The sequence below is a fragment of the Lepeophtheirus salmonis genome, chromosome 3 (assembly GCF_016086655.4).
Source record: "Lepeophtheirus salmonis chromosome 3, UVic_Lsal_1.4, whole genome shotgun sequence".
Classification (NCBI taxonomy): domain Eukaryota; kingdom Metazoa; phylum Arthropoda; class Copepoda; order Siphonostomatoida; family Caligidae; genus Lepeophtheirus; species Lepeophtheirus salmonis.
In genome coordinates, this window is record NC_052133.2 from 47699062 (window position 1) to 47712035 (window position 12974).

Here is a 12974-nt window from a genome sequence, read left to right on the forward strand (position 1 = left end):
GTGTTCTTCAACCAATAAGAGGGATGTGATGTGACCGGGTAATAACCGTAACTGTGGACTCGTAAACAGAACTTCGATGGGAAAAAACCCCAGTGTATTATCTGCAAAAGCGGGATCTTTTATTTATTGACAAGTTCCCGTTTTTACCTGGGTATTTGTCATATATCCAACACTATATATATATTAATAAAACAAAGTCTGTCTGTATGAAAAACAGTCACAGGGGTTAGAGTTTATAGTGATCCATGATGTATATCATAAACATATTCAGGGGTGTCGGCAGGACTAAATTTTTTGGGGGGAAGGGGAAACCAGGAGAATTTTTTTGAAAAAAAAATCCAAAAAGGAAAATTTTTTGAAAAAAAATTACAAAATCCATACCTATTCATAAAAATTAAATTTTTTGGAAAAAGAAATCAAAAATTAAGTTTTAAATATGAATTTTTTTTTCAAAAATACATAACTATACACAAAAAAAATTTGGGAAAAAATTTGATTAAATTTTTTTTTTTAAATTCAAATATTAAATTTTTTGCTCTGCTACATCATTTACCCAAATTATTTTAAGGAAATAAATCTTTGCAAAAAAAATTTTACAACTATTTTTGCCTAAAAATTTTTCATCTTGACCAAAAAAATCTAGTCAAAAGCGAAAATTTCTTAATTTGGGGGCGCTACACCCTCCAGCTTACCCAATGTGGATGCCCCTAATATTTTGATGCATGAAATAACAATCTATTCGTATGAATGAAATATTGCAGGCATGTGCATTTAGCATCGAACGTCTATGCAGAGTGATACATGTATCTCCCTGAAATATATCAAATGCATATTTTTGATAGAGAAATAGTAATGTAGTCGTATTAATGAAATATTACCGGCGTTTTGCATGTAGATCGAATATTTAACACTGTTTCTTTGTTTTTATTATTGCTCTCTGATATCATAGTTCATATGTATTTACAGTACCGAGTGGTCCATTAAAATCTGTACACTTTTAGTTTTAAACTTCAAAAACATATAATGTATAAATTAATAACAGAATTTCAACAAATTAATACTATAAATAGATGTGTGTCTGAGCTCTCTTAATCATTAATGTAGCCGCGCTTAACGGCATTTATGGCTTTCAGGTGGTAGCAGACGGCATGGAAACCGCTACAGATATAGTCCTCTGGCATGGTGTCCTAGTGCTGGTTGAAAGGGGCTTTGAGGGGATCCGTCTTTGAATGACGGACACTGCAGGCCTTCCCCTCGATATGCACCCAAAAGTTGTAGTCGATACGGTTGGCATCAGGGCGATAGGGGGCCAAAAGTGTTAAAAAGGAGTTCAAAAGAGTCTTACAACCAAGGAGATAGGTTTCTTTTATTGCTGATGTCAAAAGTGGCCATCTCACCCTCACAAGGCTATTTCCACCATCTTTTTTATAGCTCTCAGTACAGTCTGGTGTGAAATCCCGAGATTTCTTGTAAAGGCAGTCATGGACTTGAGGGAATTGGCCTGGGCTGTTTTCTTTAACCCCTCCGGGTGCAGTTTGTTCTTTTTGAGTGCTTGAATGGAAATCCGTTGATCACGTTCAAGTGTCATTTTACATGATGGGCCATCATTGATGGTATAACCTTGTATTTCTATTAACATTGATCATATGGTATTATTTCCTTTGCCCTCCCCCTTTCTTTTTAAAAATTATTCAAAAGTGACTGAACGCCTCAGTTAGAAGTGAAATAAAAATCAGTGAACTTTAGGTAAGTTACTTCGACTTTTATTTGTTCATGTTTATAAGAAATTGAATTACATTTTAGAATACTATATCTATTTTCTTATGCCAATATTACATAAATTACCATATAAATGTGGAATTTTAGTAGACCATAGGCAAAGTTTAAACATGGAATCGGTGGGGTAAGTTGATCACCTCCGAATTATGTTAAGCTGGATGACAGACAAATCATATCTTATTCTCAACAGTAATGACGAGGCTACGTTCCAGAAACAAGGCATTAACATATATTCATTATCCTTCTGTTGTTGGAGGATCATCAAGATAGAGTTTATGGGGATATTGATGTTAACAGGCTAGATATATTTGTGTATTGAGGTCTTAATAAATTTGTATAAAGAAAAATGATAAAAAAGCAAAAATTAAGAGCACCGTAAACGTGCTTGTAAAAATCTGTACAACTTACCCAAGTATCCCCTTTCTTAACTGATGTAAAGAAGTCCTTTAGTATTTGTGTCTGCAATTTTTTAGGATGTTATGTTAAATATTTTATAAATTTTTTGTAAAATACTTATCATTTTTATAGAACTGCTTAAATTTAAACCTGGGCATAATTACTCATCGATATAAAAGAGGTGAAATGTATAAATTTGACTGCATGATGAAGTGGGCTACAAAGATATTGAAAATCTTTGTGTTATTATAGTTCAACAAATAACCCTTAGTAGTAATGCCGGGTACTCCCGCTAATTTTCAAATAATCACAATGACATGTGTATTTCAGAACACGAAAAAAAGAATGAATAATTATTAGTATTAACATAGGTAAGTGTGCAATTGTTTGGCACCAATATATGCAATAGAAATATACTATTATTTCAAAAACTGTGATCTTAATGTTTTGGAGTCGTAGTTTTCACCGATATTGACAATGCACTTTCTTTTTCTAACATCCTTAAGTAAATCAGACCACATTAAACTCTTCTAAAAAATAAATTGACAGTTAATTGAGGCAAATATTTTATTAGCGAATATCATTTGTAAAATAAATAAATACCGAAAGAGTTTGAAAGTCTCCCACGATGTAGAGAGCATATTTTGCACGAGTTAAAGCAACATTTAGTCTCTCAGATTCTCCGGTGAATCCAATAGACGACGATGTATGAATATCATTTTGTTTACTGCTCCTAACACATGATAAAACAATAATATCACACTCTGATCCTTGAAATCCATCAACTGTACAGACAGTTACAGCTGACTTCGATATTCTTTTTCCATCAGAAGTCTCAATTCCGAGATTTTGTAGTTCCAGGCTTAAATGTTTTCTTTGCTGAGAGTAAAAGGTTATGACTCCTATGGTTTTGTTGCCAGGAATGATATGAGGTTCTTTTTTTATTTCTGATATTAATGTAGCAACAAATTTGGCTTCTTTTGTATTAAAGATGCTTTTTTCATTGTTAGTCTCCTCCATTTTTGTCCACGAAAGATCAAAAAGCTTAAGGGGAAATAAGTCCGAGTTTCTAGATGTCCATGATACGCCATTTGTCAACTCTCCACCATAGAAATAATGATTTGGCCAACGAGCTATATCCCCATGCATTCGATATTGAATCTTCAAACAATGAATACTCGTATTAGTATCACTGTTCCTCGAGCTTTTGAAAAGTCGATTGAAGAGAGACTGTCCATAACTGAGATCCTTAGCTTTTATTGAACTAACTGTAGCTGGTAGCTGTTCCGGATCTCCAACCATAACTAATTTAGAAAACCCTAATTTTAGTGGAATAAGGCCCTCTGGTTCCACACATTGGCTTGCTTCATCGACAATACAAATAGAAAAGTTCCTTCCGGGCTTGTATTTATCACGTAAAAAATGGCTGGTCATTTGTCCATTTAAGGAACTCGAGAGCGTAGTTGCCACAATATCAGCATCATCTAAAGTGGTTCGCGTTATCTCTTGTCTTTTTTTATCCTTCTCGTAATTACTCAGAGTTTGTATACTCTTTTTAGCTCGTTTTAGCTTGAATGTTTCATCCTTTAATTTTCTTTGAAGAAGATTAATTTTCGACGAGGAAATGGCTTTCTCTATTTCATGACCGATATGATTGATTTCTTCTTGACGATGAGTTATTTCACGCTGAATAGATTCATTAGTCCCTAGTTGCGATTCCATTTCATTTAATTTATTGTTTACAATTCGAGTCAGTTCAATCTCTTTCACTTGTTTGTCCATACTGTTCAACTGTCCAACTCGGATCAATTTCATTTCCGGGGCCAATCGTCGTAACTTTTTGACCAATGAGTCAATTGCTGAATTAGATGGTGCAACAAGTAAAATCTTTGGAGGTTTTTTTTCTCCTTGGATATTAAACCTCGACATAATTTGGATCACAAGTGAAGAAATAACAGTTGATTTTCCAGTACCCGGTGGCCCTTGTATTAAAGACAAAAATGCCGATGGCTTAGGAGACAAAATGCAAGTCTCAGCAGTATCTATAACTATTTTTCTTTGAATAGGATTTAATTTGTTCAAATGAGGAGCATCATAAGCCTGAGAGCTAGAGATTGCTTTAACACTGGATGAATCTTCATGTCTTAATAAACTGGGAAACAGTGGGGACTTTTTCGCGTCTATCACAGCACTAAAAAGTCTTAAAGATGGATTTATGATAGAAATAAGCTCTACGACTGGAAGTTTAGTTTGTAAAAACTTTTTAATGTTTACTAAGACATTAGGGAGGACAATCACAGAATAATCGTTAATAAAAGTCAGTTGATCTCTTATAGAACTTGGATAACACTTTAAGAGATTATCACAGATAGATGAACTGTTATTAGGAATAAGTCTATTACTTGTAACGAAACCAAAACAAGGTCTAACGATAGATTTAGAACCAGAATTTTTAAAAAAATTGATTTTGATGAGTGCTCCTCGAGGAATATAATGTGAATCAAATCTGTCATGAGATGTAAGTAGAGAACGTGCACTAAACGAGGAAACCTCTCTACACATTCTCACGTCCAAAATCTCAGTAACTTGCCGAATAGGATTTTCTTTTTGTCGTAAATAGTCTCGGTAAACAGTTTGCCACAGTTCATGGAACATAAGAGGGAAAAATATATGGCAATAATCTTTGTAGTTATCGAAAACGGGAGGTACATGAGTCATCTTATATCGGTTTAAATCAACTCTAGGAGAAACTTTGACACGGGTTTGCTCTTCAAGCCAAGAAGTATTCCATGACAAAATGTGGGTTAATATTTCATCCATAGTAAAGTCATTTTGTACAGGAGGCTTAGGAGGATCAAGTCTAGATGTACTGATGGGATTAGGGCAATCTTTCTTTTGGTTCACTTTGAGGCTTTTACCTATGCTCGGTATTTCCCTTATAGTGATGAGTTGACTACTCCACCTTACTTTCCTCGGAGGCTTCTCACTAATGCTAGGATAAGATAAAACTTTTGAAGTGCTCACGAGAGTTTTAGCCACATCTTGAGAAGAAGTATTAGTTATCATATTAGCAAACTTTAATTTTGCTATTCGTTTACGTCCATCATGATCTGAAACCGTTTCTGCATGAACTCTAAGCTTTTTAGACACTATGGGAATCTCAGGAACTTTAAATGACACATTATTAGTTTCACTACTAGGAATTGAATTTTCATCGATTGAAGAAGGTTTAGATTTCTTTGATTGAACACTAGATGATGATGCCTCACTATTGGAGCGTTTTAAATTATTTTTTGATTGATCATCGACAACCAAAGAACTACAATGTTCTAAATCCCTTTTTTCACTTTTGGAAGCAGATGATGTAGTAGAGACTTGGGCAGTGGCAAATTTATTTTTTAACCTTTTCTTAAGGATATTTGATTCTTTATCGGCAATTTGCTTAAGTTTTTCAGATCTTTTTGCTTTCATTAGTGATTTGTCAACTTTTTTAATCGACAAAGGTGATGATTTTTTTATATTGTCTTCCGAGGTTTTATTGGGTTGTTTAGATTTGCTTCGACTCAAACCCCTCTTTTCTTCAACTGTGGCAAGGGATCTATTAATAATGGTGGTCTGTGGTGATTGGAAGTACTTTTAGATAGTTCAGTCTCTGAGAGTTTTAAGCCTTTTACAATTATTGGATTCAATGCTACAAAATTATTGGATTTTTGGGGTGCATTTGTTTCTAGAGGCTCTTGAGGTTCCTCACTCCTACATGGACTTTTTGTCTTTTCATTTTTTGATTTTTCCAGTAATCTAGCCTCTGCACTCTCAAACGGATTTTCATTTTCTCCCAAAAATATTATCTGAAAATTGAGAAAAAACCCACCAATCAATAAGAAAAATAAATATCGTCTTTTAATTAGTTAATTAAACCTACATCATCATCACTATCATTATCGTCACTGTTTTTTTGATTATATGCTGGATCCTCCTCAATGTCTCTCTTGATAGGGGATTCCACTTCAGTTTTAATTTTAAGTGCAATTCGATGATATAAATTCTTCTGACTGTCATCAAGTTCAAGCTCTGTTTCATCCAAATCTATTATATCAATTTCTAAACATAAAACAAGGATAAACTGAGTCCAATTAATACATCTTACTAAATTAAAATAAAATTACAACCTTTTTCCGGGGGAAGGATGATTTGAATGTCATCATCCTCCTCTCCTTCTTCAATGTCCTCTTCAAAACGATTCGGTTCGGCCTTTATTTTAACTTCTTTATCATGATGGTTGTTACTAAAAGTATTGCTTAGAAAATCGTTTTCTTCGCTGTCATCAAGTATAATCACTTCCTCTACTTGACTGAACATTCCCTCATGTTCCTCCACCATTTTTGTTTCACTCGGAATGATTTCAGATCTACAACGTGTTTCATCAGTGGTGTTTGATAAGTTGGTTGAATGAGCATCAATGGATTGAAAATATTTTTCTTTCTTTATATCAGAACATAATGAGATACTTTTAAGCAGAGGAGCAGTGGTGGTGGAAGAAGCTGTATTATGAGAATGATCATAGTAGCAGTCTGGTTCAGATTTACTTTTTGAGAACTTAGAATCAATATTATTCAATCCCAAATCAAAATCAAAAAGGTTTTTTTTGGAAAAGGAGTCAACAATATGAAGGGGATAGACATTATTAATACTATTAGACGTGGTTTCTGAAAGAATGAGTTGACCCGGTTCTATTTTCATAATTGGACTGCGAACTCGGGGAGGAGTATCTGATTCAAGGATATTTTGAGTGGCATCAATGGGGTCGACATCCTCATTGACGCTATTCCAAAGGGTTGGAGCTAATATTCGGAAAAGAAATCGACTTTTTTGTCCTTCGCATTGCTCAGAACTGAAATTTTCTCCAAGGGAGATGAGATCTTTGTCGTTGAGCCCTGTTTCAATCATAAACATTATCTTACTTAGTTTTAACTTTTAATCATTTAATTAATACAACTGTTCTTCAACTTACTAATTTCCGCATCGAGATTTAATTCGATTCCATTGACATAGGTGTAGGTCGTGCGAGAGATGTGCTTCAATTTCCAATAGGGAAGTCCGTCATCTCCCAAGACTTTGTTGAGCAAGGCATGTTGACGAGACACGAAGACAGAGAGGCACTGCTTGGAATTCCCTTCTCCACGTCCTAGACTCACTTGAGACACATGATCTTGGAGTGTGAATTCTGGCTCCTTCACTCCGACCCTTCGAAGAACCCACTCTCCAGTGGATGTCATCATCCGAGAACTTGATCAGCTTTAGAAAAAGGTGCATGAAGGAAAAAAAATACTCGGAGGTATTTTTCCCTGTAGTTTATACTACATTTACTACTATAAAAGTAACTGAGCAACTAGGCGACTATGAAATTTAAAGTATGGGGCAACTTGTGTACACTGTGGATTACCGATTACGTGCTCGCTGCCACTTATTTCAGAATCTACCACCACTGTTTCTTCAATCTTTTTACAGTTGGTAGCGCTGAACGTTACGTACTTATTATTAAAATACACCACTATGTATATACAATAATATCTAATTACAATGGGGAACATTTAAACAACCCCAATTCCACTAAATTCCCCATAAGGAAATGACTTATACTTTTATAAATAAGTATTACATCATTAAATGAATATTGAGCAATTAAACATTTGTTATGAAGGGAACAAAAGTTTTACTTTTCTTAAACTTATAGTTTTCAAAAATAAATTTACGACATTTTAAAGAGCATAAATTAATCATTATTAATTTATAAACGCATTGAAGCAATATTCATTTAATTTATTGCAATGTATAAATAGTGTTAGCAAATAGCAACTCAACGAAATATTCAAGGTTGATATCAGATATGATAATGTAGTGATTTGTAAAAATTATTATTTGAATTTGTATTTATTTCTATGGAGATATTTTTTTGATTTCAATACTGACCTTCAGTCATTTTTTTTTTTTTTTTTTTTTTTTTGCATCCACAAAAAGTTAAAAACAAATGAATATAATTAATTATTGAACTAGAGCCTGATCGAAGAGTTACATCCCACTTTATTTTGAAAATGAAGAACGCCTGGGCCTCGCACTCACAATTAGATGTGAAAAATATGGGGATTTTAAGATCGTTGTAAATTTAAAAAAAATCATAGATAATATCTTTGACCAAGCCTTGCATATTCTGATATATACACTGCTTCAAACATACGGAAACCCAAAATGTATGTACTTGACCCTCGCATGAAAACTTAAAAAGACTTCGGGTTCTTATCGGTTTGTTTTTCTCAAGACTATGTGATCCATGGGTGCAGTTGGGGCGATGGGAATATTCCCTTTAGATGTTATATAATCTATCACTCCCAGTTTAATAATCCTAACAGCGTCCCTGATGTGATCCCATATAAAATATAAATAAATAATTGAAATTAGCATGAAACCTTACAGAAAATAAGCCCCTTTCTGGATCTAAAAATAATTATCTCTTAATCATGTTATTATCTCATTATTAGGAAAAAATAACAATAAATTTGATCTCCAAAAATGATAGATAACTTGAATTGATATGATCGAAAAAACAATCATATCAGATCCGTAATTTTTGTAATCGCTAGCATCAATCTTCTCATACAAAATTATCTCTATAAAATATCAACTTTTAAATGCAAAAATAAGAAATATACTATCCTTGAAATAATACTTATAATACTACCAAATAATTATGGACAATGATCAATTTTAATACTTTGTTTAGTGTATAATAAATTAGTAAGTTTCATTAGCAAATTATTATGAAATTAGAATATGTATCAAATTTTACTGAAATACAAGTGAATGTGTTTGAAAAAATAAGTTAAGGCTGGAATGTGACTTAAATTTCATCATCAGATAAATCGATTTCTTTTTCAGGATAGTCTCCAACTGATACAAAACAGATTTTAACAAATCCTCCGTATTTATCCTTGCACTTAAAGTATCGTTTGCCTTCGACTGAGCCGTCATTTTTTCCAAAGGGTTCATCGTATTGAACTCCCACCCATATCCCAGGTTTGAAATGAACATTTCCTATAAATTTAACTTCACCACGACGATCCGAAATATTACCGGGAACTGTAATAGAGCAACGATTACCAACTTCCATTTTTGCTGCCAATTCCTTGTCCTTTTCCAGTTGATAATTCTTTTCTTCTTCCAATTTCTTCATTTCTTCTTCATTATATTTTCCAACCTTGTTACGCTTAAGAAAGCTTTGGACCGTATCATTACGTTTGGAGTATTCCTCTTCGGATAATTCAAATTTTTGTACACCCTGAGTGTTTTCATATTCACCAACTGACTATTATAAAAAGTAATATATTAAACATTAAGTTGGTATTAAAGCGATAGAAAAAGAGATAACTTACTTTACTATGATCCACGACATGTAAACGAAACCCAGAATCAATGGGGTAAGAGCCCAGTAAGACGTTATCGTCCGATAAATCACATACTTTTTTGCCAGATTCATCATCATGCACAGATATTTTCATAGACCCACTTGAGCAACCAGTTATGAGTTCCAGTTTACCTTTGAGGTCGGCTATGGTGAGATCTTTTGGAAACCTTTTCTCAGATGTGAAGGAATTAATAGTTGAAGAAATGAAAACGTTGACAAATGACTCGGTGATGACTCGCACTTCGCTATCCATCTATAACGATTGATTAAAATATTAGAGATGAGTTTAAAAAATAGAGTAAGATCTTATTTCAGATGTGTGGTGTGTATCAATTTTTTTTAATGACATTTACATAAAGGTGTAACACAAATTAAAATATATAATTCATAATTTAACATATTTTTCCAAGTTTAACATAAACTGGAATAACAATATCCGCAGTTTGAACATCCTTCTTGTCTAAGGCAGAGATAGTATTAGTATATAAAAATTTCAGTCCAAAGGAGACCACAATTTCATCATCACTGCCGTCTGGAATGGCTGTCATTAAAACGCCAACTTTATTTCCTTTTCTCCATGCAATTACATTTTTATCGTCGTCTTTATGGAGATCAGGACCCGAATCATCAAACTCTGCGGCATCATCCCTGGGAGGCAGATGTATCTTTCCTTTCGGTAGCACGACTTTAGCGGTTTCATTAACTTGATGTCTATCAGAAGCTTTTATGAGTGACTGTTGTCTTAGCAAGGATCCGATTGTATTTGAATGAGCTTTCTTCGCCTCAGCTTGTTTTTTTCGCATTTCTTCGTCTATAATTCGGAATTCTTGAACACCCGCAGTATCTAAAAACTCAATTTCAGTTGCATGTTGAGTTGGATTCACTAATTTCAATATAAACTGTGTTTCTTCTCCTGATTTCCATGGTCCCTTTGAAGAATAAATGGAGATGTCAGGGACATGATAAAATGCAGCCAGTTGGATTTTAAATTTAATCGATGTTGGATTATACTCGGGTTTACTCAAATTATGTTCACATTTCCTACACCTCTGAGACCTCTTAATAACTAAATGCATATGGAGAGGATAAATGTCCTTGACATGGGAAGGCTGCGTATCCGTCTGAGATAAACGACAAAGCATATTCGTAACATTGTAGATATCAGCATTAGAAACTTGTTCATTGACAGATTCCTCCGCTTCTAATTCATCTATGTCTACAGCCGTACTTGGTGTGACAGAGGGAACGGACTTATCAAAGTCTGAGGATGTACCAACTGGTAGAGGGGGGAGTCCAGCACGTTTTCTAGCTAGACCATACTTGTCAGAAAGTTGAAGATAATTAAGTTTTCGTCCCATTTGCCTCTTTGACTCCTTCTCAAGTTTGTCTTTCTGTGCGATAGAGCGATAATGCTCTAGAAGAACAGAAATTCTATTTGTATTGGGATTTTCTTTTTCAGGCCATCCCCCTGAAGTGACTTTCTGATTTGAAAGACCAATATCACGGGATGACCAACGACAAAATACACAAGACAAATAGTACACTTTCCTTGGCGTCTCACCCGGATCTGAAAAGGGAAACAAAAAGAGATGCAGATGCGGTCTTTAGAAAAATTGATTAAACAATAAGGAGCGAGTCCAACATACTTGCTGGAACATCCGAAGTGGCCCTTGTACTTAGAGTATGACCACAAGAAGGGCAATCGAAGCAATTGGCACACCGATTTTGTTTCATACGTGCTTCTGCAGAGGGCATATTTTCAAGGCAATTGGGGCAGTAATGAGAGTCCACCTAAGTTACAAATAATTCCCCATTAATTCACTCATTCAAAATCAAACTAATTAATTAATTGAAAAAATAATGAATATCTATGTATAAAGTAACGTATTGAGTGTGAGACCTCATGTAGAACGCAGTAGTAGCACCGAATTTCAAAGCAGTGCCGGCAGAAGTACATACGACTCAAGGGGCTGGATACACCACAGGTGCAAGTGTAACGAACTTTCTTCAGAAGCTCTTCCGAGAAGGGGCAGGGGATGGACACCGGCATCTCGGGGTAGCCTGCCTTCACTTCTGTCATTCTGGATACCTCAATCAATCAGGAAAAGGCTAAGGAGGCTTAGTCAAGGGAGTCCACTCCAAATTAAATGGAATTAATAATAGTCAATAGAAGCTTAGAGAAAAGGCGGAGCTCCTCCTTGATTTGGAATTAATAATGACGTCATTCAACTGAGGGAACATGAGGTTCAGTGGGAATTAAAGCTAGAAATGAGTCATGCTGACTCATTATTCAGTGTTATTTATTCATTATTCAATACTAGTTACCACCTACGCTACAACTAACTAGTCAAACTATAATGTATAAAAAGACCGGCATAGACCACAGTTTAATATATAGCTCTTGTGTTTGGTCCACTTTTAGATACAGGGAGCGGGGATCAAATTGTCGCCTACTTTAAACCTTGATAGCTTGAAGACGACATTATCAAATAAAAGACCGGTTACCAAATAGGAAAACTATTCTCGTCAGCTGACGATACGTAGTTCAGTTAGCATCATGCCGTCATCATATGAGCAGATAAAGAGCTATAAGTGGAACGAGGAGCTTTCGAGGTCCGCCGTAGTCATGGCATTGGTTAATAATGGAGGTGAAATCTCCAATTCAACGATTGCTTCAACTTTAGGAGTGAATTTACGGACTGTTTAGCGTATCCGTAAGAAGCTACAGGACACCTGGGAGGTTGATGCCACCTTAAAGAGGGCACCCAAAGAGGAGGGCGCCGACAGGAAGGTCAGGGACACCAACTTTGTCGACAAGGTGAAGAAGATGGTTGAGGATGACCCTACCAGGTCCATGAGGGCTATGGCGAGGGATCTGGGCTGCTATGAGAAAACAATAAGGGACTGTGTATCTGAGGATTTAAGGTGCAGGAGCTACAATGGTACAATCTATAAGAAAAAAAAAATTAAATAGTGCGCATAAACTAGGTCTACTATATGTATATATATGTCACATTTTATAATAAGCATAGCTATACATCTCAATCTGTATTAATAATTATTAATTAGCTGTTTCGGCAAAATACACTTAATTCCTCCTAAAAGCAAACCGAAGTTAACAGCTGAAGGCAACAGACCAGTCTTAACTGCAAGCTTTGTTACCTTTCTATGTATTTTTCTTCTTTTATGCTTAATGCCGGTAACAACTTAGTGGTTAGGTTAAAAGGGATCTAATAGAGTACTTTTAACTAATTTTATTACTTAAATATTTTTTGCCCATTAATTATTATGTATTTAGTAATTAATAGTTGACTTTCCATCTTTGATATTGAAAATCCGT

The 12974-nt window shown here is 34.8% G+C and overlaps 3 protein-coding genes across 4 annotated transcripts; all 3 read right to left on the bottom strand.

Moving 5' to 3' along the window:
• Positions 1-2468: 2468 nt before the first annotated feature.
• Positions 2469-7662, bottom strand: Setx (probable helicase senataxin). Of its 2 annotated transcripts, XR_011779458.1 has the most exons (5): positions 7187-7662; positions 6345-7109; positions 6098-6276; positions 2779-6023; positions 2469-2705 (listed from the first exon to the last, which is right to left on the bottom strand). XR_011779458.1 is itself a non-coding variant. In XM_071887448.1 (2 exons), exons 1-2 carry the CDS (start codon positions 5644-5646, stop codon positions 2595-2597), a joined length of 2979 nt encoding a protein of 992 aa, XP_071743549.1. In that variant the 5' UTR covers positions 5647-5955; the 3' UTR covers positions 2469-2594. The 2 variants fall into 2 exon arrangements, 1 of the variants encoding a protein (XP_071743549.1); XM_071887448.1 differs by lacking the exons at positions 6098-6276; positions 6345-7109; positions 7187-7662 and having other exon boundaries at positions 2779-5955.
• A 1256-nt stretch (positions 7663-8918) lies between these two features.
• LOC121115237 (tubulin-folding cofactor B-like) lies at positions 8919-9887 on the bottom strand. Its single transcript, XM_040709434.1, has 2 exons — positions 9603-9887; positions 8919-9535 (listed from the first exon to the last, which is right to left on the bottom strand). Exons 1-2 carry the CDS (start codon positions 9885-9887, stop codon positions 9071-9073), a joined length of 750 nt encoding a protein of 249 aa, XP_040565368.1. The 3' UTR covers positions 8919-9070.
• DCTN4-p62 (dynactin subunit 4) lies at positions 9887-12751 on the bottom strand. Its single transcript, XM_040709433.2, has 3 exons — positions 11535-12751; positions 11281-11425; positions 9887-11201 (listed from the first exon to the last, which is right to left on the bottom strand). The coding sequence occupies exons 1-3, from the start codon at positions 11712-11714 to the stop codon at positions 10027-10029; spliced, it is 1500 nt and encodes a 499-aa protein (XP_040565367.1). The 5' UTR covers positions 11715-12751; the 3' UTR covers positions 9887-10026.
• Positions 12752-12974: the final 223 nt, after the last annotated feature.